The sequence below is a fragment of the Chiloscyllium punctatum genome, chromosome 42 (assembly GCF_047496795.1).
Source record: "Chiloscyllium punctatum isolate Juve2018m chromosome 42, sChiPun1.3, whole genome shotgun sequence".
NCBI classification, from domain to species: Eukaryota; Metazoa; Chordata; class Chondrichthyes; order Orectolobiformes; family Hemiscylliidae; genus Chiloscyllium; species Chiloscyllium punctatum.
Genome location: NC_092780.1, coordinates 7,609,947 through 7,637,135, shown reverse-complemented (window position 1 = coordinate 7,637,135; position 27,189 = coordinate 7,609,947). Strand labels below are relative to the sequence as shown.

The 27,189-nt window shown below is 42.8% G+C and overlaps 1 protein-coding gene across 5 annotated transcripts in view; it reads right to left on the bottom strand.

Moving 5' to 3' along the window:
• LOC140465698 (protein AF-10-like) overlaps positions 1 to 21,407 on the bottom strand; it is a 186,457-nt gene extending 165,050 nt beyond the window's left edge. For all 5 annotated transcript variants that reach the window (XM_072561337.1, XM_072561338.1, XM_072561340.1 and 2 more), the window contains exons 1-5: positions 21,135 to 21,407; positions 19,599 to 19,678; positions 9,451 to 9,505; positions 6,225 to 6,334; positions 2,803 to 2,906 (exon numbers count right to left, since the gene is read on the bottom strand). In XM_072561337.1, coding sequence (XP_072417438.1) covers positions 2,803 to 2,906; positions 6,225 to 6,334; positions 9,451 to 9,505; positions 19,599 to 19,678; positions 21,135 to 21,243 — 458 coding nt within the window. In that variant the 5' untranslated portion in view covers positions 21,244 to 21,407. The remainder of the gene's footprint in view (positions 1 to 2,802; positions 2,907 to 6,224; positions 6,335 to 9,450; positions 9,506 to 19,598; positions 19,679 to 21,134) is intronic.
• Positions 21,408 to 27,189: the final 5,782 nt, after the last annotated feature.

Below are 27,189 nucleotides of genomic sequence, written 5' to 3'. Positions count from 1 at the left end.
TTTTTTTATTTCACCGTATCAGTATAAGCTTCTCTTTCTCTCTGCCTCATTATGTTCCACTGACCCATGGGAATCTGGGTTTAATTTACATATTATAGAAAAGGTTGCTTGGGTTACATTGTCCAAAATCAGAGCTGTACAGAGATTCTGGAGGGTTTACCAGCTGAAGATTACAAAGATTTGAAATGGTGAAGGAGGAAGGATTTAGCCCTGGACAAATTTGAAAACAATGAAAGATTTCTAAAATTAAGTAGATGATAACCCAATGGTTTGTGAGCCCAGGCCAGGGATGAGGAAGTAAGGGAAAGTCTAATCAGGTCACAAATGGTTTTAAAAATATTTAATCAAGTCCTTCAACAGCCATAGCTTCCACATTCTCCCCTCACCCATTGTCACTGATAAAACCAGCAGTTCAAATTGCATAGCCTGGCCCAGATTATTTTATCAGAGCACAACCTGAACACATAAAAGGGACCCTATTTCCCAGACCTGATGGGCCGAAGGGCCTTTTACGGTGCTGTCGATCTCTATGACATGTCTTTGCCCCAGCTGCTGTCAGACCATGAATGGTGCGGGCACAGTGACCACCCTACTCCAGCTCTGATCCCCACCACCCAGTTTGTGACAGACAAGGTGCAGTGGTTAAATCAGAGACCCACTTGCCCAAGAGAAAACAACAATGCCTACCTCTCTGTGCCACTGAGCTGCCGAGAATTCAGCAATTTCAAATATTATTGAGCTAAGAATCAGACCATTCAGCCCAACAAGTCTTTACTAGTGTTTATACTCCACGTGAGTCTCCTCTCATTCTATACACCTCTTTTCACTGGCCTAGCTACTGATGCCCACAAACCTAAAATGATTTTGAAAAAAAAGGCTCTTTTTCACATTTCATTTTACTCAAACGGCTATCTCATTTCTTTCTCTCTCTCTCATCTAAATAATCTAAACACTTTGCTTCAACCACTTCCTGTGGTGGCACAATCTGACCATTGTGATTAAAGACATTTCTCTTTCAACATCTATTTAATTGATTATTCAGTATCTTGTACTTATGGATCCTTTTTAGGTCTTGATTCCCCAAGAAGGTGGATCCATTCCCTACACATGATTAGATGAGAGGATCAAAGGCATGGTAAATACATTCCCAAATAAAACTGAGCTGGATAGGAAGGTGTATTATGCAAACAGTATAAGGACCTTGCAGCTGGTTGTGGATAGGTTGAATAAGTGGGCAGATAATCTGGATAAAGTGTGAAGTTGTTTGGCAGGAAGAATAAAAAGCAGAATATCACTTAAAAGGAGAAGGAGGACAGAATTCTGAGATGCAGTGGGACTTTGGTGTTCAACTGCATGAGTCACTAAAGGTTACTATGCAGCTACAGGATGTAATGCAATGCCATCCTTTATTACAAGAGAATTAAACATCAAAAAAAAGGGCTTTTTTGCTTCAGTTATACTGGCAAGACCACATCTCAAATACAGTGTGCAGTTTTGGTCTCCTTATTCAAAGAAAGATGTAAATACATTGGAGGGGGATTCAGATGAGATTTTCTGGATTGCTGTCTGGGTGGAGTCTCTTGAGGAATGGTTGAACTGGCTGAGCCTGTTTCTACTGGCGTTTTCAACAGCAAGGAGGTGACATGATTAAAGCATACAAGATCCTGAACAAGTCTTGACAAGGTGCATGTGGTTAGGGTCAGGGTCAACATTCACCAGAGTCCAGAGCTAGGGGTCACGGTTTTAAAATTACGGGTTGCCTTTTTAGGACCTTGATGAGAATTATTCTCAGAGTTATGTGACTTTGGAGCACTCTGCCTCAGGAGGCAGCCAAGGTGGTATAATTGAATATTTTAAAGATGTAAGTGGACAGATTCTTGCTAGACCACGGAATCGAATATTATTGGTGGACAGAGAGCCTTTTAATCAAGAATGGATCCAAGGGTTAGGGACAAAAGGCAGAAGAATGGAATTGAGGGTTATCAGATCAGCTACGACCTCACTGAATGCTAGAGCAGACTTGATGGGCTGAATAGCCTCTTATGGTCCTGTGGTTAGATGGGAATGTGGAATTCAAACCTTCCACAATCTTATGGAAGGGGTCTCGAGGGGCCGATCAGTCTACCATTGCTTCTAATTTGTAATGTGTGCGTGTGAGAGAGAGCGGGAGAGAGAGTGAGAAAGACAGAAAGAGCGACAGAAAGAGTGCGAGAACGAGAGAAAGAAAGAAAGAACGCATGAGAGAGAAAGGGAGGGACAGCACGCATGAGAGAGAGCACACCTGCTAAAGAGAAAGAGTGAGAGAGCCCGCAGAAGAGATAAGCAGCGTGCAGAAGACAGCGTGAGAGAGTGTGACAACGCGCGAAAGAGTGAGAGAGCGCGCGAGAGTATGCATACAAAAGAGAGGGAACGCATGTAAGGGAGAGAGAGCATGGGAGCGTGCCAAAGAAAGAGAGCACAACAGCACACCAAAGGGAGGGAACATACGTAAGGATGAGCGCGTGAGAGCATGTGTTAAAGCGCGCCAAAGAGAGGGAGCGGAGAGTGTGCCAAAGAGAGGGAGCGGAGAGTGTGCCAAAGAGAAGGAGCACACGATAGCATGTGAAAGGGAGAGCGCGCATGAAATCACGCATAAAGGAGAAAGGGCATGAGAGCGTGCGTAAGAAAGAGCGCGCAGGAGAGCGCGCGCCAAAGTGAGAGAGTGCGCAAGAGGGAGGATACGTGCGAGAGTGAGGGAGAGAAACTGCAGGTGTTTGCAATGAAGATAGACAGATCCCGGTGAAGTTTCAAAAACATCCTCACCAAGTGACGTGAAAGGCCTGTCGACAGCCATGCCGGTTACAGGTCATACAGGCTCCAGTGGCTGCCTTGCTCTCCCGACCTTGTTCTTCACAGAGGTAACAGGTCTAGAAGAGAATTAAATGGGTCAATAAACAAGCAATCCTCTATCTTATCATCAAACATGAGTTGCATTTCCACTCATGCTATTGGTCTGCGACGAGTAGGTTCAGTCACATCAGACATTCTTGTTCAAAACAATTGGCAAAACTGCCCCCTGACAACAGCTACTACGTAAAACTGTCCTTAATTACCTCATTCCATCAGCATGTGATGGTGTGGTAATATCACTGTAGTAGTAATCCAGAACCCCACATCATAATTCAAAAACCACCACTGCACAATTTGAATTCAATAAAATGCCTGGAACTAAAAACTAATTGTCTGGTAGCGACCTTGCAACCATTGTCGATTGACATCAAAACCCTGCTGATTCAGTGATGTACTTTCGAGAAGACAATCTGCTGTCCTTACCCAGGTCTGGCCTATATGTGCCTCCGGACATGCGGGTGACTCTTAACTGCCCTCTGGGCAAGTTAGGGTTGGGCAATAAACGTTGGCCTCACTAGCAACACTCACATCACATGCATTCATACTTTTAAAAAAATCAATGTGAGGGTTAGGAGTGTGAGAAAGAGTTGCAATTGCGCACTTCAAAAAACATTGAGTTGAAACATTTTGAGATGCTTGGAGGGTGTGAGAGGTGCTAAGGAAATGTAAAGTTTCTTTGTCTTGTTAGTTTGGTGGGGAGTGCTGTTCTGATGTTGGGCCTGAGTGACAGTACTGCCAACCCTCCATGAACTTTAACCCTGCAAAGTTAATGCAAACTGCTTCCTGTGTGACCCGATTCAGTACTTACACACTCCATGACCACCAAGTTGAAGCTTCTCCCTCACTGAACTGCCTCAGAATTCTGACTTTTTCTCCTCCCCAACCCATTCTCTCATTGCTTCGCTCCCAAGGGCTTGCGTTCCAGTTCAATCCATGCAAGTCCCAATGGTTCTGAACTATCAGAGCTTGTACAATCCACATGCTATTTTATTAAATGACCTTCAAAGTTGCTCCTGCCTTGCTACTATTCTTCCAGGACCACATTCAGAGTGAGGGCTCAGGAGAGCGAAGCAGTGAAAGGGTGCAACTCTGAAGTTGGGAACTGGGCAAGATGCCACAATTTGGAGAGCTGAGGAACAGGGAGCATCTGCAGTGACCAGGAAGATCAATAAGCAAGAGGTTAATGAAGTAGGATTACCTTGTCAGGAGATACCTGTAAGGTAGGTAGCAGGTTAAATCATTTTTCATTATTTTTGAAGTGATTTCATGGAGGCTGAGTGGTGACCTTATAGAGGTTTACAAAAGTAGGAGGGGCATGGATAGGGTAAATGGGCAAAGTCTTTTCCCTGGGGTCGGGGAGTCTAGAACTAGAGGGCATAGGTTTAGGGTGAGAGGGGAAAGATATAAAAGAGACCTAAGGGGCAATTTTTTCACACAGAGGGTGGTACGTGTATAGAATGAGCTGCCAGAGGAAGTGGTGGAGGCTAGTACAATTGCAACATTTAAGAGGCATTTGGATGGATATATGAATAGGAAGGGTTTGGAGGGATATGGGTCGAGTGCTGGCAGGTGGGACTAGATTGAGGTGGGATATCTGGTCGGCATGGACGTGTTGGACCGAAGGGTCTGTTTCCATGCTGTACATCTCTATGACTCTATCAATGTGGAAATTTAACAATGCAAAATATTTCAAATTGGAAGGTTTAAAATTTAAATTTCTTTTGTTTTCGATTAATGAGTATCCTACAGAACTGACTACAATTTGAACTTTGGTTCTTCTCAGAATTGGTCTTTCATTTAAAACTGTGGAGCTTGGGAGTGCAGCTCCATTTTCAAGTAAGGACATACCGTACTGAGGAGTTAACGTCACAGTTGATTCAACTCTTGCCCTGGGAAGCCTTCAAAGCATTTCTTTCCCCAGCTCTCAAACCACTGCCCTCATCTTCAACTCATCAAAATTCATCCTTGCACCAAAATAAAACTGAAGTGATCAGTAAAAGATGTTCTAAAATGTACACAAGCTAATTCCCAGTGACACAACTGATTGCTAACAAATATCTTTGGAAGGCGTGCACCCATTAACTTAAATATTGAAAATGGCGAAGTCTGAGTACAGTCTCCACGAGGTCTCTTTGACTGTATGAACAGTGCTACCAGTGGCTAGCTCATAATTAACAGTGGCTTACAAGACATTTGGGTGGGTGGGTGGGTGGGGGTGACATTCCTATGTAGCTGGCCATACAGTTGCATACAGAACACTAGGAACACACATACAATAACTGAACATTGAACCAGTCAAGCATACTCTGTCTTTCAAGTTAGATCTTGGCTAATCATCTACTTGGGTGTGGGTAAAGTGGCATTATCTCATTAGATTTATGCAGGCTAATTATGCCAATTTCTGTCGCAAATGTGCTCAATGACCTGAGCTTTCAGCCATTTGGAGAATAGAATTCAAAGCATTTCAGGACTGACTGAACAGCAGCTTGCATTTATATAGCATCTTCAACACAGTGTAACATCCCCAGACTCATCACAGAGCACTAACACAATATGACATCAAGCCAGGTAAGGTGGCATTAGAACTGGTGCCCAAAAAGCTCAAAGAGGTAGGTTTTAAAGAAGGAAAGGTTTATGGAGGGAATTTCAGAGTTGCTCATCACCATCCAATGCCTTGCACCAAAAATGTACATCAGGAAGGATAGGATCAGATCTGGTGACACAGAGCAGATTCCACTGAAAGGGAGGAGCAGAGATTTAAAGTGTTTGGAAATAGAAGTGTAGTCAAGGTGAAGAGACACTTTTTTTAAAAAACACAAAGTTATTTTGACCTGAAATGCAGTGCATGGAAGAGAGTATACTCAGCGTTAATTTTCAAAAGGCAATCAAATAAATATTTGAAAAGGAAACACTTGCAGGATAATGCAGCAATAGCAAGGATTAATTTGATAGCTCTCTCAAAGACGATGATGGGCTGAATAGCCTACTACTGATCACTACCAAGACTTACACAAACAGTGACTACACAAACAAAATTACAGAAGTTAAACTGATATTAAACAAACCATATTCTGAGAGTGAATATACTCAAGTTGAGAGGAAAGAAAATCTGACTAGTATCTAGAGGGTTTACGCCAGGGAAACAAAACGGATCAAAAAGGGTTAAATGTGATTAAAATTTTAAACCCCACTGTTTGTTATCAATAGGTCAGGACTGTTATTTGCAGATATACAGCAGATGGAAATAATTTAAGGGTTACGGAAATAGCATCTCCCTCACACAACACTGCACAGCCCCTTTGGCTTTGTGTAACAGGAGAGTGTGGAGCTATTACCTTGTTGAAGCGTTCGTGGGGAACATACTGCAGCACAATAGGTTCCATACTGATAACGTTAGCAAACTGCACCTCTGGGACGTAAAGAGCACAGACTACGTGGGCCCAACCTACAGACAGGAGACAGATAAAACAAAACAGCATAAAGACACTTATTACACTTCTTTTACATTGAAGGAGAAATTTGCATTTCACATGTGCCTGTTACAGCCTCAGGACTTCCCAAAGCTCTTCACAACCACATTTTATTTTCCACATGTGGTCACTGTTGTAATGTCAGGAATGCAGCAGCAAGATTGTGCACAGCAAGCTGCCACAAAGCAGCAATGCAACAAATGACGAGAGAATCTCATGATTGTAGTTGATTTGGTGTGGGGCAAGGTGGTGGGGGGGGGGAAAAGAGATTTGGAATCTTGGGGAGAACTCCCCAGCTCTTCTTCAAAATATTGCAACAGGTTTATCCCTGTTCACCTGAAAAGCAGGTAAGATCCACATTTCAGCCAAAAGCACCTCAGACACTGCAGTCTTGACATTCAGTGCCAACTTAGTTTATGAGCAGAACTTCAAGCAGATAATGGAGGGAACTGGGGATAGTATCTCGCCTGCCAAGGGTGGCTTGCAGGTGATGCTATTCCCTTGCATTGGCTGCCCCTTGTCATACAAAATCAAACTGGTTGTGGGTTTGCCAGGTGCTATGCAAGGATCTTTTGTGAATTCCTCCTGGCATCTTGTAGATAGTCGCACCACTGTGTTCTGAGCATCCATGGTTGAGTGACTGAATGAATGTCTGGAATGTGGTGCCTACCTGCTTTGTCCTGGATGGTGTCAGCTTTCTTGAGTATTGCTGAAGCTGCAACCATCCAGGCAAATGGAGAGTACATGATTACCCTCCTGACTTCTATCTTGTAGATGGTGGACCGACTTTGGTTACCTGCTGCAGGATTCTTAGCCTCTGATCTGCTTTTGTAGCCACAATATTAATACGACTGGTCCAGCTAAATTTCAAGTCAACAATAATCCCCAGGATGTTGACAGTGGGAGATTCAATGATATAACACTATTGAATGTCAGGTGGTGGTGGTTAGATTGACTCTTACTGGAGATGGTCAGTGCCTGGCCCTTGAGTGGTGCAATTTTTTAAAAGAGATGTGAGGGGCGATCTCTTTTACACAATGAGTGGTTCATGTGTGGAATGAACTTGTGGAGGAATCGGTGACTGCGGGTACAGTTACAACGCTTAAAAAATGTTTGGATAAGTACATGAATAAGAAACATTAGAGGGATAAGGGCCAAGTGCTGGCAGGTGGGACTAGATTAGTTTGGGATTATGGTTGGCATGGACTGGTTGGACCAAAGGGTCAGTTTTCATGCTGTATGACTACGGGTCCATCCAGTGCCTCCTTTCAAAAAAGCCTTGTGAATTAAGTGCCTCAAACAGCCTAGCTCTAATTTTAAGATTATGCCTGGGTCTGAGGAACATCTGACTCAATTATCTGTCGAATCATCCGAAATAACTCAATTACATCATCTCTCAATCTTCTATCGTTGAGGGAAGACAAGTCTGATACATCTCTATGTCTACAAAATGTCAAAAACGTTGGCAAGGTTTTATTATCGCTCTCAGTAGAACCTAGTGGCCATTTCAAAGGACACACAAGAATCATTGAGATGTACAGCACGGAAACACACTCTTCGGTCCAACTCATCCATGCAGACCAGTCATTCCAACCCAATCTAGTCCCGCCTGCCACACCTAACCCATATCCCTCCAAACCCTTCCTATTCATATACCCATCCAGATGCTTTTTAAATGTTGAAATTGTACTGGCCTTTACCACTTCCTCTGGCAGCTCATTCCACACACACACACCACTCTCTGTATGAAAAAGCTGCCCCTTAGGTCTCTTTTATATCTTTCCCCTCTCACCCTAAACCTATGCCTTCTAGTTCTGGTCTCCCCCACCTCAGGTAAAAGACCTTATCTATTTATCCTATCCATGCTCCGCATGATTTTATAAACCTCTATAAAGGTCACCCCTCAGCCTCTGATGCTCCAGGAAAAACAGCCCTGGCCTATTCAACAACCAGCAATGCTGTGGATCTAGAATCACACAGAGAATAGATGCTCATTAGTCACTGGTTAGCAACTGTGTGCTGCTTGGCTGCACTTGCACGTATGAGGTGGCTTATAATTACCTCAAAAGGCCCAGAACATCTGAGGGCCCAGGCCACAGGTAAGTGAGACCGCAAGGGCAGAGAGGTGTCTCTTAGTGGGCCATGCCATTTCCCATGCTTGGTCCCTCAATAACGCACCAAGTTACAAGGCCTTTCACAGTATTACGTTCATCATTTTGCTCATCCTCTTATTTCCCCCTCTTTCTCTTGCCTTTTCTCCCTCCCTTCTCCTAGCCTTGGATCAACAGGCCTCCTGTCAGTGGAGAAAGTGGCCCAAGCATTTTGGTAGAGAGTGTTGGTGAGGCAACCTGGCTTATAGGAAGGATGTCTTCCTGCCCAGTCCTCACACAACCAGCTCCCAAATCCAACCATATCTCAATGAGGAGCTGCCGACCGAGGCCAGACACTTTTTCAGGGAAAAGGATATGTAGTGGTTGAGCTAATCTTTCTACTTGAAAATTGGAACCTGGTCAGGCACACCTCCTAATAACATTCTGACAGTAGGAAAAAGGCAGGAGTTAGCACTGTATCTCAGCTCAATCAAATCCCACAGCCATGAAAACAAAATACAGTTACAAATGCATTATAGGGAAAAAAGAGTTAACTAGACAATTCGCCCATCCCCAGCTCCAATTGTACTGCAGGAGAGAGGGGAATGATGGATACAAGTTACAATGTGATTGGGGTTAATCATTCTCTTAACATGGTGTGGAAGAGAAGAGTGCAAGGTAAGAGAGACTATGAGCAAGGGAGTGGGAGTGGAGGAAACATAGAAAGAAAGGGATGCAAGAGTGAGAGAGAGAGAGACAGAGGTGAGAGTAAGGGTGAGAGAAAGAGTGCGAAAGAGAGCGCGAGAGAAAGAGACAAGTGCGGGAGAGAGACGAGACAGTGAGATCGAGAGCACAATCACAATAATCAAAAATGCAATTAATTCATGAAAGGTTTTACTCTGCATCTCAGCAACTTCTGATATCATTTTACCAACATGTATATTCTACATTTTCATTCTGAAATTGCAATTAAATGTGCAATTGTCACAAATGCCACTTACCTCCATTATCAGTCCTCTTGAGGGCACCATCTTTATGGGGACAGAGTTCACAGCGCTGGAAACAAAGAACATGGTTCAATTCAGTGTCACTTCCACCTGCTTTGGTGCAGCCAGAAATCTAGGGAAGGTGACTACATTTTTTGCTCAGTTTAAACCTACTGGCCAGGACAGGGGCCAATTAAAAATATCACTGACTGTACCACAGCAAACGCAAAATTGGATACTTGCGGAAATAATCAATTCTTAACAAGTGATGGGAAGAGAAAAACTGATTGAGTTTTCTTTTTCAAAAGTTGTTAAGATTTCCAACTCCAAAACTGCAGCTTCAGGTTCAAGTGGTTAACTTCATTGGTATTTCTAAGATTTTGTCTTAATGGAAATCTCCTGCTCTCAGTAACAACAGCTTATAGTTAGCATAGTTAAAACATTTCAAGGAGGGTGGGCAGACACAGAGCAAAACAAAGAAACACTAGGACAGGTGAACTCTTAAACAGAGTTCCTTTCCACCTATTTAAGGTAATGTAAAAGGTACCCACAGCCCTATTCCAAACCTAGCCAATAATTATTCTTCAAACAACAGCACAGAAACACTAAACAGAAAACCGAAAGAACTGCGGATGTTGGAAATCTGAAACAAAAACAAATTGCTGGAAAACCTCAGTAGGTCTGGCATCTGTGAATAAAAATCAGAGTTAGTGCTCCGGATCCAATGCTGAAGAAGTTTTCCAGAAATTTCTGTTTTTATTTTTGTTACTGAAACATTAACTAGTCATTTATTAAATTGCAGCTTATGGAATCTCAATCTGTGTATTGTTTAGAAAATATCTCGGCACAATCTGTTCAAAGCTGTCATTACACACATCTGGAACAGGCGAGATGTGAACTCAGGTCTCCTGGTCTACAGGTAGGGACACTATGACTGTGCCATGAGACAGCTCTACGATGTCTACATTACCGAAGTGAAGACATTTCATATGCAGTTGATTTGATGAAAATGCTGGCAAACTGAAAGCTATTGAACTGGTTCTGACCTCTGCCAGAACAGGCTGCAGTGGGGCCAATGGACAAAGTCAGAGTGAAGCTCACCTGTGATGCCACCAATGGCCAAATAGCTCAATAGTACCAACTGTCACTTCCTATGTGCGAACAATCATACTTGGCCAGTTGGGCTGCTGAACCAGAGTTCGCAAGAGATAGTGCTGCGAGAGAATGCAGGGTTGCAAAAAAACAAAACCCTGAGAAATCAAAATCATAAATAAAATAACAAATATACATGCCCAAAAATGGTCATCTCCCAATGTCAGCAGATATCCCTTTTGCACAGTCGACAACCTCTACTGAGAGTGTGACTGGTTTTGTCAGTCATGATTATTGGCAAAAATCCTTCCAGTTCAGAAATACACACCTTACTGTAAAAACACTTTGGGAAGTTGTGAATGGTTAATGTTTAGCACTGCATTTGAGACTTCAGAGTCAACTGTGAATGCTACACTACTAAACAAAGTGAGCTTAAGCAGCTAGATATCTCTCAGCTCATAGATGACCCTTGGTCTATGTGCATATGGGGATATTGGAACTTAGTTCTGATGTACCTATTGCAGGCAAGTTCCCGTTACTTGTGCCTCAACTTGCTCCAAACCCCACTCGTCCAACAGCTTCACCAACTCCCATCACTTTCTGGGTTCTCCAACATCTCACATTTCAAGCTCTCAACCTCTGAGACAGTACCCTTCATGGCATCGCTGTATCCTGTCTCTACAAAGTTCTTTCAGCCACATTATGCTCCTACTTTGCACCTTATTCATTATTAACTAATTGGAGTTCCTCAGCTTGGTGTTCTAGGCCAAACCATCTTCAGCTGCTTCACATGTGACCTTCCTTCCATCACAAGATCAGAAGTAGAATGCTTGTGAATGATTGTACAAATATGGTTAAATGGAATTGAGATTCATGTCAACCACATTCGAACAGAATTGCACAGCAGCTTCAAGAGGGTGAATGGCCTTCCACCATTCTATGTTTGATTTTGGTTAATTTCACTTCACAAGATTTGCTGGGTAGGGTAGGACACAGGTTGTTTCACCTGTGGGAGCACCTAGGACCAGAGGGCATAACCTCAGAATAAAAACATTTAAGATGGAATTGAAGAGGAATTTCTTCTCTCAGAGGGTTCTGAATCTATGGAAGTCTTTACCAGAGAGGACTGTTGGGGTTGGGTCAGGAAGTATATTCAAGGTTGAGATAGACAGATTTTTGATCAGTAAGGAATCAAGGGTTACAGGGAAAAGGCAGGAAAGTGGAGTTGAGGACTATTAGATCAGCTGTGACTTCATTGAATGATGGAACAGACTCGATGGGCTGAATGGTCTACTTCTCCTCTATGTCTTATACAGTCTGCTTTACATTTTACTATGATGCATAATTAAAAATAACAGTTAAAACTCCATAGTGGTTCAATGGAAAATACTATCATAGTGTGGTACCTAGGAAGCCAGACCTAGGCTGATCTAAATGGTTTGATTTCAGGCAGGACCCAAGAGGGAGCATTATTTTCCATTTGGAAAAGGAGAGTGGAGGGACTGCTAGCGGTATCCCAATGAGGAAGCCCCCAGGTACGTTCGTCTCTCAAACAGGCGAAGGTAGGATTTGTGTAAAAGTGGCATGGTCTAAAAGTCAAATGGCTTCTTAATGTAGGGAGGGTGACTTGGATGAAGTGATAGATAGACATCTGTATCCGACAAGTCACTGCCATTAAACCAGGACGGGAAATGTTGACACTAATCTCTGTTTATAATATTCTGAAAATTGTGACAGTCCCAGCTAATGGAATCCCTCTGACATTTCAATTCATGCAAATATTACATATATTATTAATCAACATTAAAATGTTGGACCGATTTGAATTTTCAGTCAGCCCTCTCCAATAGAAAATCCCTTGGATGAAATTATTTTTGACTTCAGAGACTCTTGAGATCTCCAGAGGGTGAAAAAATAAAGTGCATGTTTCAGGGTCTTACAAAGATTCTCAGGATCAATGAAGTTGTGCTAAAAAGGACATCTCCAACTGCCTGATCAAAGTGCCAACTAGCAGAACATTTAAGCAATGATTATATCAAATGACCTGCTGCTTCAGTGTCTCAGTAAGATTACCCTGTCATTAGGGAGTGTAACAATGCAAAAAAAAGCAAGTACTTTTTTGTTTGGAAGATGGAATTGTTCACTACCACGTAGCACCAACTCAAAACATGTGCTCCAGATGGTGCTCTCAAACCGAGGCACAAGATGCACATTAAGACCAGATCCCTGTTCTTTCCATTTAATTGAGAGTCTGCATCCAATCAGATAAGCCGACTGCTACAAAAATTGGCAGCCGTCAATGAGTGTTTTCAAATCAAGGTTCAACATCATGTGTCTGCCAGAGGATTTGGAAGTTTCAAATTACAAAACATAACCTTTGCTTCTAAAATCTACCCATCAGATTTTCCACTCCTGATTTGTCAAAGCACAGCTGTGAAGTCACTAACTGAGTTCGGTCTCTGGAATGAATTACTGCTGCTGTGTTGGGATCTTAACACTTTTGAAAAAGATATAATGCTTCAGTTAGACAACGTTACAGACTGCAATTTTGTAACCTCCTGCTAACCTACAACTCTCCAAGTGTGTTCCTCTAATCCTGGTCTCCTATGCAATGCTGACTCTATTCCAATACCATTGGCACGCAGGCAAGCATTCTACTTCCTGGAGCCCGGGGTCTGAAATTCCTTTTGGTCACCAAAAGCTTGGTCGACGAAGTTCCTTTTAAACAGTAATTTAAGCCTACCCTGTGATTCTGGAACACAAGTTTCAGAGAGGGCAAGTAGAAAATCAGAAAGTAAGGCTACGCACACACTTCAGAAAGTGGTAAAACAATTTCTAGATACCATATAACTTTATAATCTAGGTACAGTGTGTTCAGTTCCAATTTTCAGTACCAGTGTATAGAGTCTCCCCTCACCACCATTGAGGTCATTTTACTTCTATACTGTTTGTGCTTTCTGCTGTTGTATTCTCTGCCAGCACCTAGATTTCTTTCACTCCAATATTAGCAGCTATAACTTCAACGGGCTGAATCTTGAACTCCTTCTTTAACTGCTGAACTTCTCTCCCTCTTTCTTTTCCTTTAACAGATTCCTTTAAGTCGGACTGTTTCACCAACTTTTTGATCATCTGTCTGTATCACTGTCTTCACTGAGGATTCAGGTGCCATAACACATGAGGACCTCCAACATACATTGTTTCCTGCAGTGGGGGATGGGGTGGGGGGGGGGGAAAAGAGGGAAAGAGGGAGTTTCATAAATGACTGGAAAAAAATCCAGGGCAAAAGTGAGGACTGCAGATGCTGGAGATCAGAGTTGGGAGTGTAGCGCTGGAAAAGCACAGGAGAACCGACATTTCGGGCATAAGCCATTCATCAAGAATGAGTCTTGTGAGTCGGGGCTGAGAGATAAATGGGAGGGGAGTGGGATTGGTGGGGAGGGGAGTGGGATTGGTGGGGAGGGGAGTGGGATTGGTGGGGAGGGGAGTGGGATTGGTGGGGAGGGGAGTGGGATTGGTGGGGAGGGGAGTGGGATTGGTGGGGGGGGGGGTGGGATTGGTGGGGGGGGGGTGGATGGAAGGAGGTAGTTGGGAAAGCGATAGCTGGATGAAGGGGAGGGAGAAGGTGATAGGTCAGAGGGGGCAGTGATAGACAGGTCCGGAGGGAAGTGCCGAGTTGGAGGCTTCCTCATTTCCCCTCCCCAACATTATCCCAGTCCCAAACCTCCAACTCAGCACCGCCCTCCGGAAAATCCAGAATTTCTTTGTCTGTTTGACTCCATTTCATACTGAGAAAGATATCAACACGAGTCACACAGGCAGCATCCTTTAATTCGGATGGCATCCCCTTACCAACAAATTCACAGCATAGCATTATAATCATGCCAGGCAACTGTATTAGACAATATAATCCCAGATTTTCAGTTCAATTCTTGCTTTCTGATTTACAGTTGCAGGAGCTACAATCTGCCCAGTTCAGGAAAGAATCATTGTGTAGCCCAGACAACAGCTGATCAATATTTCCACTGACAGGGTGTCAGGAGTTCATGGAACCCATAGTGGAACAAGCTGATGATCTTAACTTATGATCAATTGCCAATTTGGCTGCCACACACACCTACAATCTTCAGTTTTCAGGATAAGGAAAATAACAAAGTTCAGCATCAAGACATATGGAATTTACAGCACAGAACCAGGCCATTCCAACCCCAACCAAGTAAAAAAAAACTGATTCAGAAGATGTGGATGTAGCTGGTCATGGAAATCAGCATTTTATTACCAACTACTAAATGCCCTTGGGGGTAACGGTGAACCACCTTCTTGAATTCTTGCAGTCCATGTCATGATGGTGGTCCTATAGTACTGGTAGTTAAGGTGTTTAAGAACTCTGGTCCAGTGCCAATGGTGCAATATATGTCTAACTCAACATGATGAACAACATGAGGGGGGAACTTGGAGGTACTGATGTTCCCATACACTCTTTACAAACCTCCTCCCACTTTACGCTCATCCATCCCATCTCCTTCAATTCTTTTCTCCATCACAAACTTATTGAATCTCCCCTTAAGGACCTCTATACTACTATTTGCCTCAAGTTTTGTGACTGCATACACTATGTTCTAATCACTCTTTGTTTAAAAAAAACTTCCCCTTAATTCTTTATGGAATTGTTGGTGATTATCTTTTATTGATAATCCCTAGTTTTGGACTCAACCAGAAGTGTAAACATTTTCTCTTAAAGCTGCTCAAAATGTTGAAAAACTTTAAATGGTTACTCATCAGCTTGTCTTTTCCACAGAATAATAGCAAAGTTATGCCTTCTCCCTGAAAGTTCAAACTACTCCATTCTGTAAGCATCCTTGTCAACCTTCTTTGCAGCTTCTCCAGTCCCTCTATATCTTTATTTGAGTGAGGTCTAACCAAGAGTTGATAGACATTTAATATAGCTTCTCTGCTTTTGCCAACAATCTTGTTCAGGTACAGAACCTTTCAATGAGTTAGGGCATTCTGACCTTCCTGTGAAGCAGTTGGCCCCACTTGGGAAATAGCTGGTCAGTGATGCAGTTGATAAGCAAATTCCACACAAAGATGCAAACAATTATTGCACACAGACCTATATTGCAAACACATATACATACACACACACACACACACATTAGACACGCGCATAGACTCACTTTTCAAACATACACATGTGCAGGCCCACATTACATGCACTCAGACCCACAGAACATACAGGTGTGCACATTCAGAACCATATTACCTGTGCACACAATTCCAAATTACACAAACTCCCAGGTGTGCGCACAGGCCCACATTACACACGTGCAGACCCGGTGTACAAAGCTCTGGCAAGTCTATTCCTGACAAGTGCACCTAATTCCTGGGTCACACTAAGTTAGCTAAACTATTCCCATTGCCTCAATTGAGAAGTGCAGCTCCCAACTGAACTTGCACTGCACTACAAAAACAAACAAGAATACCTCAGGTTGGCCAATTGTTAGCCAGCATTTGGCACCAGATTGCGAGCAACACCATAAACACTGCAGGTTATCCTAACTTGAAGAGGTGGAGAAAAATCAAAGAGGGTTTCAACTCCTGCCCATTGTTCAGAAATGGCCCCTCAGTAAAGTGCATTCTTGCCAGGGGAAGGAGACAGGAATAGTACAGAGAAGAGATTTTATCCTGTTTGCTATGAATAGCTAAACTTAAATGTTTTCCAGACTTGTTCCCAGGATGTGGGACTGAGCTAAGAAGAGATATTTGGCAAACTGGACCTGCATTCTCTAGAGTTTCTAAGAACAAGGGGTGATCTCATTGAAACTTGTAAAAAGCTTAAAGGGATAGAAATGGTAAATGCAGATAAGATGTTTCCCCTGGTTAGGAAAGCTAAAACTAGGAGACACAATTTAAAAATAAGGGACGTTCCATTTAGGACCAAAATGAGGAGAAGTTGTTTTAGTCGGAGGTTGGTGAATCATTGACAATTTCTCTACCCAGAAGACTGTGGTAGCTCAGTCTTTGAGCATGATTGAAGTAGTTGTTGTTAGATTTTTGATTATTCATGGAGATAGTGTGGGTAACAGGCATTGAAGCGTTCAATTAACTATGATTGTATTAAAAGGTAGAGGAGGCTCGATGGGCAGAATGGCCTTGTCCTGTTTCTATGTAGTGGAATAGTTTCCAGCAATATTCTAACACATACATTTGGGTAGTTTTACAATATTCTTGAACGAACAAAATGAAACCTTGAGACATTTAAGACATCACGAATGCAAAGTCAGCACAGAAACTGTTCTTTCTTTCGATGACAGGATCAGGAGCAGGCACAATAGTGCCCTGTCCATTCACCTATTGCAGGGATTTCTGCCAACATCCACTGGTGAGAATAATGCAATGCTAAAAGCATGACCACTCGAACACAATAGCAAAAGACTGTCATCAACTGTGGGAACTACACCTTGTGAGAGTTCAAGGTTTTATCTGGCAACACCACCCTCTATAGAAAGGCTAATGATTCATCTGGCAGATAGCAAGAGACTTGAAATACTCCAAACAGATATACAATCAGAACTCAATTTCAATTTGAAGGACAAGGGGTGAAAACTTTAAATGCAGCTATTGTGACTGGGAGCCAATGTTGGTTCATGACAACATGGAGACTGGTAAAAAGAACTTGGTGTCAGTTAGGAAATGGCCAGAAGAGTATTGGTTAAATTAATGGAAGGTCTCTCTTTATCTTTTTCACACTCTTGCAAAAGAGAAGCTCTACTGTACGGGATGGAGCATCAATTTGGCTCCGTAATTGCCCTTCTGCTGAAATTAGCCTAAGGCAATGTTACTGGGCAGGTGGAAAACGTTACATTTTCCTCGGGTCTGATATCCCTCACTTTGATGAATGAAAAAAATACAACTTCCTTTAAACTACAAAGCACAAAGCCACAGGATCTAAGACAATGTTGATCAGTTCCTCATGGGCACAGCTTCCTGTGTAACAATAGTATTTGTATTGTGTCTCTTACTGTTCTGCCATCAGGAAATAAACTGTAATGGACTGAGCCACACAGGTTGCTCCCAGACTGTAAGATAATGGTCCCAGTAAGTGATGACTAGGAAGTGCCTTAGGAACGGTGTCAGAGAGTAAGCAGAGGATTAGGATCATAGCTGTATCCATCCCTGTTTTGTGTCAATGGTGTCACCAATTACTATATCATTCTCTATTTCAAAATGCCAGGCAAAATTCCAGTGGGATGTGAACCATCCTGGCTTTGAGAACTGGTAAAATTACAACGTATCCTTTTGATTTCCCTGACAGTTTTTAAACCCCTAAACCTCTGGACTATAAAAGCTGCCAACCCTCTTGAAACCAACTGGCAGTTTGCTTTGACTGGTGAGATTCCACCTAATTCTGAACTTCGAACTGAAATTCTGTCTTTATACCATGTCCAAGAAAGATGTAGGGAAGGTTATGCAACAGTGCATGCATGCATGCACAACTATAGTCACCACAGGAATAAGTAATACCTGCAGATAGCACAGCAAAATGTATAGAAAAGGATATAAAATACTCATGTACTCCCAGTTTTCTCAGTGACTCACTAACCAAGTACTGGCAACTCTCCAGCACTGCACACCGAGTGCTCTAAAGGTGAAGTCTACACAGTGAGAGTCAGCAAGCTTCATCAATCAGAAATGGTGATTCGAAAAGAGATGAATCATAGAGTGTTTACAGCATAGAAAGAGGCCACACAACCTGTCACATCTATGTCAATTCTTGCCAAGTACTTTAGCTATCCCCACTCTCCCGACCTTTTCCTGTAGCCCTGCACCAGTGGATCCCATAGCTGAACCAAATCTATCACAGAAAAGTGACAAATTTGGATTACTGCCTTAGAGCAGAGAGGTTAAGCAAAGCATTAATGGAGGTGTTCAAAATCATGGTGGGCTTTCGAAGAAACTGCTTCCATGTGGCAAAAGCATTGTAACCAGAGAGAGACAGATTTAATTGGCAAATGAGCAAGAGGAGAATGAAAATAATTCATTTTAAAACAGGGAATTATAATCATATGGAATGCACTGCCTAAAAGGGTGGTGGAAACAGATTCAATAATAACATTCAAAAGCAAGTTAGATAACTACTTGAAGGGGGACTTTTTCTTCAGGGAAGGAATGGGGAAACAAGATGAATTGGATATCTTTCAAAGAATTGACACAGACATGAGCAGCCAGCTGGCCTCCTTCTGTAGTGTATTATTCAATTATTCTACATATGAACTTCTAGCATGGCCAATAGTCATTCAGCAGGAATGATGACCCCTGGATTTTCTTATGAGCAAAAGCTGGAACTCTACTAGCTGGAGTTTAGAAGAATGAGAGGTGATCTCATTGAAACACATGAGATTCTGAAGGGGTTGACAGGGTAAATACTGACAGGATGTTTCCCTCATGGAAGAGTCTAGGACCAGAGGGCATAGTCTCTGAATAAAGGGAAGCCAATTTAGGTTTGAGATGAGGGCTTTCTCAGAGTGTTGAGAATCTTTGGAAATCCTTGCCGCAGAGAGCTGTGGGGGCAGAGTTCTTGTGTATATTTAAAGCTGAAATAGATAGGTTCCTTGGGGTATCAAGGGTCATGGGGAAAGGACAGAAAAGTAGATGTGAGGAACTTTGGATCAGCCATGACCTTATTGAATGATAAAGCAGGCTTGTGGGGTCAAATGTCTTACTCCTGTTCCATTTCTTATAGTCTTATGGTTTTATCATCTAATTTATCTTTTCCTCAACCCAAGACTCCCTGAGACCAACTCTCCCCTAAGCAGAAAAACCATAGATCAAACCTAGGATGTTCCTGGCTCTTTTCACTTAGTGTTGAACCATGACAATACTCTTATCAACAGTGTTGTCAGTGAGGGTAAGCTGTATCTGCGACAAAGTTCCAACCTCATAAGTTATATACAGCAAAGGTTATATGTTCAAACCATTACAGGTTTTACAATATGAAGACATACCCTCTGCTTTCAAGGGTCAATGTAAAGTTACAGCTAGCAGAATTCTGAGGCAATCTGATAAATACTCACCACTCTAGCAGCTCGCTCCTGAGATTCACACTTCCTGCAGAACCAGGGACCAGTTGGGACCTGAACGATTCCATAACAAGCTGTAAATAGAAACGGGGGATAAACAGTTATAAATACACAAACAGCATTCATGGATCACAACAGCACCATCCTACACTTTTATCTGCTTCACTCTTTTCCTTCTCCTGCAGATAATGGGGTAGATTTATTTATAGCACCCCTCCCTAGCTCTGGTAACTTTGGTCATGACCACTTTAACCTTCCCTGTGTGTATACATAAATGTTAAATGTAAACAGCACGATAACATAAAATTTTTTATCCAAAGCCAAAACCACCTGCACTTTTGTTTTAATAATCCAAAACTGAATATGCTTTATTGTCACAGATTAAAAACCCGATAGAGTTCCAGATTGACAGATTGTTTTTACATTTTAAGTAAAGTAGAATATTCGGTGTCTTCAGTGAGCACCAGCTGATTCTTGTCTGCATAGTTGAGAAATTTCAGAATTGACATTCCCAGTGTGTGCACGATAACATCCCAACAAGAGTTGGGGAGAATCCACCTGTACCAGTAATAGTGTTACCAAATGGTCACAATTCTGCGTAGACACTGCCTAGACAGTGAATTGGCCTATAATCCGACTCTTTGACCTAGTTTTTGGTTACCTATTCCAATATCATCTGCTTTGGCTCGCTGCCAACTGTTTGTCTCATTACTTTCTGGTAACTAAAAGGTCACTTACACAGACGTGAGTTGCTGGTTTTAACAGTTGATATCGCCTTTGTTAACCCCAGGAGCACTGGACACCTCAGTGCCACCTTGGCTCACCCAATCTAGGGGATTGAGGCTGGACTTTTCCAGCACATGCAGTTTAATACCATATTAAGTGGTGCATTTAACTGGCAGGCCACCAGGAGATCAGCTGGAGTTAAGGCTTTTGGCTGATTGTATAAACAGAAACACCAGTAGTTGCTAACGTTACCAACAACTAACTACACAAGACATACATGATTGACAGGTGAAATTAACATGTGTAGGTGATCAAGGCATCCACACACCCCCAAAAATCCGAATTTCTCTTCCCCACCCTGCTTGATGGTCCTTGCTAACGGATTAATAATCACACACAGGTCAATGTAGCGTGCTGAAAAGTACACCAAACGCCGGAGAGAGAGGAAACAAAGTTAGATTTACACATTGACAAAAAAAAGATATGACACAACTTAAAACACCCGAAAAGATACATTCACAAATGTGCTGCCAAAACATTTTTTAAAATAAATACTAAAGTCTACGTGACTGACAGCTGGACTCTTATGACCACAAGGAAAAAGACGGATTAATGTTTCAACTTCTCGATTTAAAAAGAAATGTTAAACGTTATGATTGGCAATTTGCAAGGTGGGTGAGAAAAGATCACGTTACATTTCAAGGTGTGAAATGAAAGGCTTGAAATGCACCACATCCTCTTGCAAAGGCTTAAGCTCTTTCTAAAAAAAAATGCCTTCCTCCCCTCTCTCTCTCTCCCCTTTACCTTGATGAACAGCAACATTGCAACCATGCCCGTCACAGTAGACCAAAGGATTCTCAGCCCATCCCCTCTCGTCAGAACACACGCAGCAACCTCCAACCATCTCCTTCATACTTCCCAGCCCGTCCCGATGTGCTCTTGAAAACTAGTTACAACAAAGTAACCCGGAGCATCTCTTCTCCGATACATTGTTTCCCCATATTTTAGGGGAGGGAGTCCCGTCCCTCTCAATGCAATGCAACCATTACCAAGGCGCAAGCGCTGCTCATTCCGAGAACTATGGCCGCAGAGAATAAATTCTACGGTTCGCCGACACAATGCCGATTGAAGTCGCTAGGAAGGGTGCTTTTCATTTTTGATAACCTGGGAGGGGGGAGGGAAATATACCACCGCGGCTTTTTTCTTTTAATTCCCGCTGGCTAACGACTTATGTTTATCGGGCGCCTTTAGCGTGAAGAAGCGGTCCCAAGGCTTTTTTTTGTACACGAGTGTGTTGTGAAACAAGATTAGACCCAGAAGCCGGGAGGGCAGGTGGCCAAAACAGAAAGGCTGGTATTAAGGGGCTGTTTGGTGAAGTAGTTATGGTGGTCACTAGTGACTGATACCAGGTTTAGATATTTTGTAGTCAGCCTCAGTCAGGGATGTTGTAACACACCTCTACCTTGAGTGGGTGGGAGCTAGTTCTCCTAGCTCAAAGGTAGGGACACTACCACTACCCTACAAGAGCCCTCTCAGGCTAGTTTTGTACACTTAATTTGAAGCTTCACACTGGTACTGAGCAAGACTTGGAGGTATCTTTGACAAGCGCATGTACATGTCATGGTCTGCTTCACCCTGCTTCAGTCATTGGCTTTCAACACTGTCACCAGAAGCTAGATTTTTAGCAACAAATACTTTTATTGTTCTAAAATAAAATACTTTACGCTTCACAAAAACCAGTGCAGTTTCAATTGGAGCATGCACAGATCTCAATACTCAGATATCTATGTCTCCAAAATAACAGACTTAAATATTTTCTAATCTTTAGAGCTTTTATTATAAACTGCTGGAGCAGGTGGACACAAAGGTAGGCCTCCTAGCCAAGCGGTATGGGCACTATCACTGTACCACAAAATCCCTCAGATATTAGCTTTATGCTGTAAGCTGGTAGGTCCATCGGCTGTCATGGCAGAATTTGAATCCTGACTATAGGGAGGTTCATGGTAAAAACAATGACTGCAGATGCTGAAAACCAAATACTGGATTAGTGGTGCTGGAAGAGCACAGCAGTTCAGGCAGCATCCAACGAGCTGCTGCCTGAAGTGCTGTGCTCTTCCAGCACCACTAATCCAGTAGTAGGGAGGTTCATGACAAGTCATACTGAACTCTGTTTATTTCTGACATTCGTCCTTCTAGCAGATTGTCCTGGATGAATTGAATTGAATTTATTGTCACGTGTACCGAGACACAGTGAAAAGCTTTATCTTGCGAGCAATACTGGCAGATCACAGAGTTAAGTAGCATAGATAGTAAATAATAGGTAAACAGTGGCAAAAACAAAAACACAGGTACAGGCGAATGTTAAGAGTTTGTAAATCCATTCAGTATTCTAACAACAGTAGGGTAGAAACTGTTACGGAACTGGCTGGTGCATGTGTTCAGGCTTCTGTACCTTCTCCCCGATGGTAGAGTTTGTAGAAAAACATTGCCAGGATGGGATGGATCCTTGAGAATTCTGGTGGTCTTTCCTTGTCAGCGGGCCTGGTAGATTGCTTCTGTAGATGGGTGGTTGGCCTTTGTGATTGCCCAGGCCAAGCACACCACTGTCTGTAACTATCTCCGATCTTGAATGGTACAGTTGCCATACCAGGTAGTGATACATCCAGACAGAACGCTCTCGATGGCGCACCTATAAAGGTTGGCAAGGGTATTCACCGTCATGCCAAATTTCCTCAGCTGCCTGAAGAAGAAGAGACGTTGTTGGGCCTTTGTAACCAGTGTGTCCACCTGAAGAATCCAAGAAACTTGTTGTGGATGACCATTACCAGGAGCTTGATAGTCTCCACTGTTAATGTGTAGGGGGGGGCATGAGTAACATCCCACTGATAGTCAATAACGAGTTCCTTGGTTTTGCCAGCTTGAGAGCTAGGTTGTTCTCAGTGCACCAGGTCTTCCACCTCCCGTCTGTAGTCTGTCTTGTCACCATCTGAGATTCAACTGACTATGGTGGTGTCATCAGCAAAATTGTAAATGGCATTAGTTTGGTATTTGCTGACGCAGTCATGGGTATACAGTGAGTACAGTAGGGGGCTGAATACACATCCCTGGGGGGCTCTAGTGTTGAGTGTCAGTTCGGATGAAATATTGTCCCCAATCTTCACTGATTGCGGCCTGTGGGTCAGGAAACTGAGGATCCAGTTGTAGAGAGTGGGGCTTAGTCTGTGATCACTAAGTTTAGTAATTAGTCTTGAGGGGATAATTATTAACCTAGAATCAGGAGTTTAGCAGATTTTTACTTGAGTACTTCACGGCTGCTACTGTCAATGACAGGTTCTCTGCCACTGCATCAAGTGAGTTAAATCTAGATCTTTTATGGTTTTCCTAGTTCTGTACGATATCAAAATAATTAGTAGTGCATACACTCTTGGCTTTGTTTCAAATATGAATGTGTTTTAACATGACTTGGGAGAAGTTTGCAATACTCATGTTGGATTTCTTAAAGAAATAAGCTTAAATTTCCTATGAAATGAAGAAATTGCTGCATCATTGCAGGTTAGAGAGATATTTTGAAGAATATTGTTACCTTTTAGACTAGTTGTATCGTTTAGTGAGACTTCAGGAGTGAGGTTCATATCCCAGCATGCAGCACACACAAGTGTCAGGTTAAGGCTGGGAACTCTAGTCCTTAATCCGAAAGTGGAACCTTTGCCCATTAATTGACAGGATATGGTGGGCCAAATGGCCTCCTTCTGTCCAGTAGCCATTTTATAATTCTCTTGACAAGGATCAAGGAGGAGGGACCTTGGTCAATTGTTGAGACTAGAGAAGCTTGAATTGTTCTTCTTAGAATAGAGAAAGTAATGAGAAGCGTTCAGAGTCTGAAACATTAGGCTATATAAAGCAGTCACCAGCAGGACAATTAAAATGTAAAGTGTACAGATTCGAGATTATTGCCAAAAGAATTATGGTCAATGAATTTTCAAAATGAGTGGTTAAGGTATAGAGTGTGCTGTCTAAAAGGGTTGTGGAAGCAAATTATACAATCATAAAGTCATAGAGGTGTACAGCATGGAAACAGACCCTTCGGTCCAACCCGTCCATGCCGACCAGATATCCCAACCCAATCTAGTCCCACCTGCCAGCACCCGGCCCATATCCCTCCAAACCCTTCCTATTCATATACCCATCCAACTGCTTCTTAAATGTTGCAATTGTACCAGCCTCCACCACTTCCTTTGGCAGCTCATTCCATACCCGTACCACCCTCTGTGTGAAAAATGTTGCCCCTTAGGTCCCTTTTATATCTTTCCCCTCTCACCCTAAACCTATGCCCTCTAGTTCTGGACTCCCTCACCTCAGGAAAAAGACTTTGCCTATTTACCCTATCCATGCCCCTCATAATTTTGTAAACCTTTATAAGGTCACCCCTCAATCTCCGACGCTCCAGGGAAAACAGCCCCAGCCTGTTCAGCCTCTCCCCTTAGCTCAAATCCTCCAACCCTGGCAACATCCTTGTAAATCTTTTCTGACCACTTTCGAGTTTCACAACATCTTTCCGATAGGAAGGAGACCAAAATTGCACACAATATTCCAACAGTGGCCTAACCAATGTCCTGTACAGCCGCAACATGACCTCCCAACTCCTGTACTCAATACTCTGACCAATAAAAGAAAGTATACCAAACGCCTTCTTCACTATCCTATCCACCTGCGACTCCACTTTCAAGGAGTTATGAACCTGAACTCCAAGGTCTCTTTGTTCAGCAACACTCCTCAGGACCTTACCATTAAGTGTATAAGTCCTGCTAAGATTTGCATTTCCAAAATGCAGCACCTTGCATTTATCTGAATTAAAGTCTATCTGTCACTTCTCAGCCCATTGGCCCATCTGGTCAAGATCCTGTTGTAATCTGAGGTAACCCTCTTCGCTACACCTCCAATTTTGGTGTCATCTGCAAACTTACTAACTGTACCTCTTATGCTCGCATCCAAATCATTTACGTAAATAACAAAAAGTGGAGGACCCAGCACCGATCCTTGTGGCACTCCACTGGTCACAGGCCTCCAGTCTGAAAAACAACCCTCCACCACCACCCTCTGTCTTCTACCTTTGAGCCAGTTCTGTATCCAAATGGCTAGTTCTCCCTGTATTCCATGAGATCTAACCTTGCTAATCAGTCTCCCATGGGGAATCTTGTCGAACGCCTTACTGAAGTCCATATAGATCACATCTACTGCTCTGTCCTCATCAATCCTCTTTGTTACTTCTTCAAAAAACTCAATCAAGTTTGTAAGACATCATTTCCCACACACAAAGCCATGTTGACTATCCCTAATCAGTCCTTGCCCTTCCAAATACATGTACATCCTGTCCCTCAGGATTCCCTCCAACAACTTGCCCAAAACCGAGGTCAGGCTCACCAGTCTATAGTTCCGTGGCTTGTCCTTACTACCCTTCTTAAACACGTTAGCCAACCTCCAGTCTTCCGGCACCTCACCTGTGACTATCGATGATACAAATATCTCAGCAAGGCCCAGCAATCACTTCTTTAGCTTCCCACAGAGTTCTTGGGTACCCCTGATCAGGTCCTGGGGATTTATCCACCTTTGCCCGTTTCAAGATATCTAGCACTTCTTCCCCTGTAATATGGACATTTCGCAAAATGTCACCATCTATTTCGCTACAGTCTATATCTTCCATATCCTTTTCCACAGTAAAAACTGATGCAAAATATTCATTTAGTATCTCCCCCATTTTCTGCGGCTCCACACAAAGGCTGCCTTGCTGATCTTTGAGGGGCCCTATTCTCTCCCTAGTTAATCTTCTGTCCTTAATGCATTTGTAAAAACACTTTGGATTCTCCTTAATTCTATTTGCCAAAGCTATCTCATGTCCCCTTTTTGCCCTCCTGATTTCCCTCTTAAGTATACTCCTACTTCCTTTATATTCTTCTCAGGAGTCACTCGATCTATCCTGTCTATACCTTACATATGCTTCCTTCTTTTTCTTAACCAAACCCTCAATTTCTTTAGTCATCCAGTATTTCCTATACCTACCAGCTTTTCCTTTCACCCTGACAGGAATATACCTTCTCTGGATTCTTGTTATCTCATTTTTGAAGGCTTCCCATTTTCCAGCCGTCCGTTTACCTGCGAACATCTGTCCCCAATCAGCTTTCGAAAGTTCTTGCCTAATCCTGTCAAAGTTGGCCTTTCTCCAATGTAGAACTTCAACTTTTGGATCTGGTCTATCCTTTTCCATCACTATTTTAAATTTAATAGAATTATGGTCCCTGGCCCAAAAGTGCTCCCCCACTGACGCCTCAGTCACCTATCCTGACACCAAAATTGGAAGTGTAGTGGACAGCGAAGAAGGTTACCTCAGATCACAATGGGATCTTGATCAGATGGGTCAATGGGCCAAGGAGTGGCAAATGGAGTTTAATTTAGATAAATGTGAGGTGCTGCATTTTGGAAAAGCAAATCAGAGCAGGACTTATAGACCTAATGGTAAGGTCCTAGGGAGTGTTGCTGAACAAAGACACCTTGGAGTGTAGGTTTAGTTCCTTGAAAGTGGAGTCCCAGGTCGACAGGATAGCGAAGAAGGTATTTGGTATGCTTGCCTTTATTGGTCAGTGCATCAAGTGTAGGAGTTGGGAGGTCATGTTGCGGCTGTGTAGGACATTGGTTAGGCCACTTTTGGAATACTGCATGCAATTCTGGTCTCCCTGCTCTAGGAAGGGTGTTGTGAAACTTGAAAGGCTTCAGAAAAGATTTACAAGGATGTTGCCAGGGTTGGAGGGTTTAAACTGTTAGCCGGAGGCTGAACAGGCTGGGGTTATTTTCCCTAGAGTGTGGG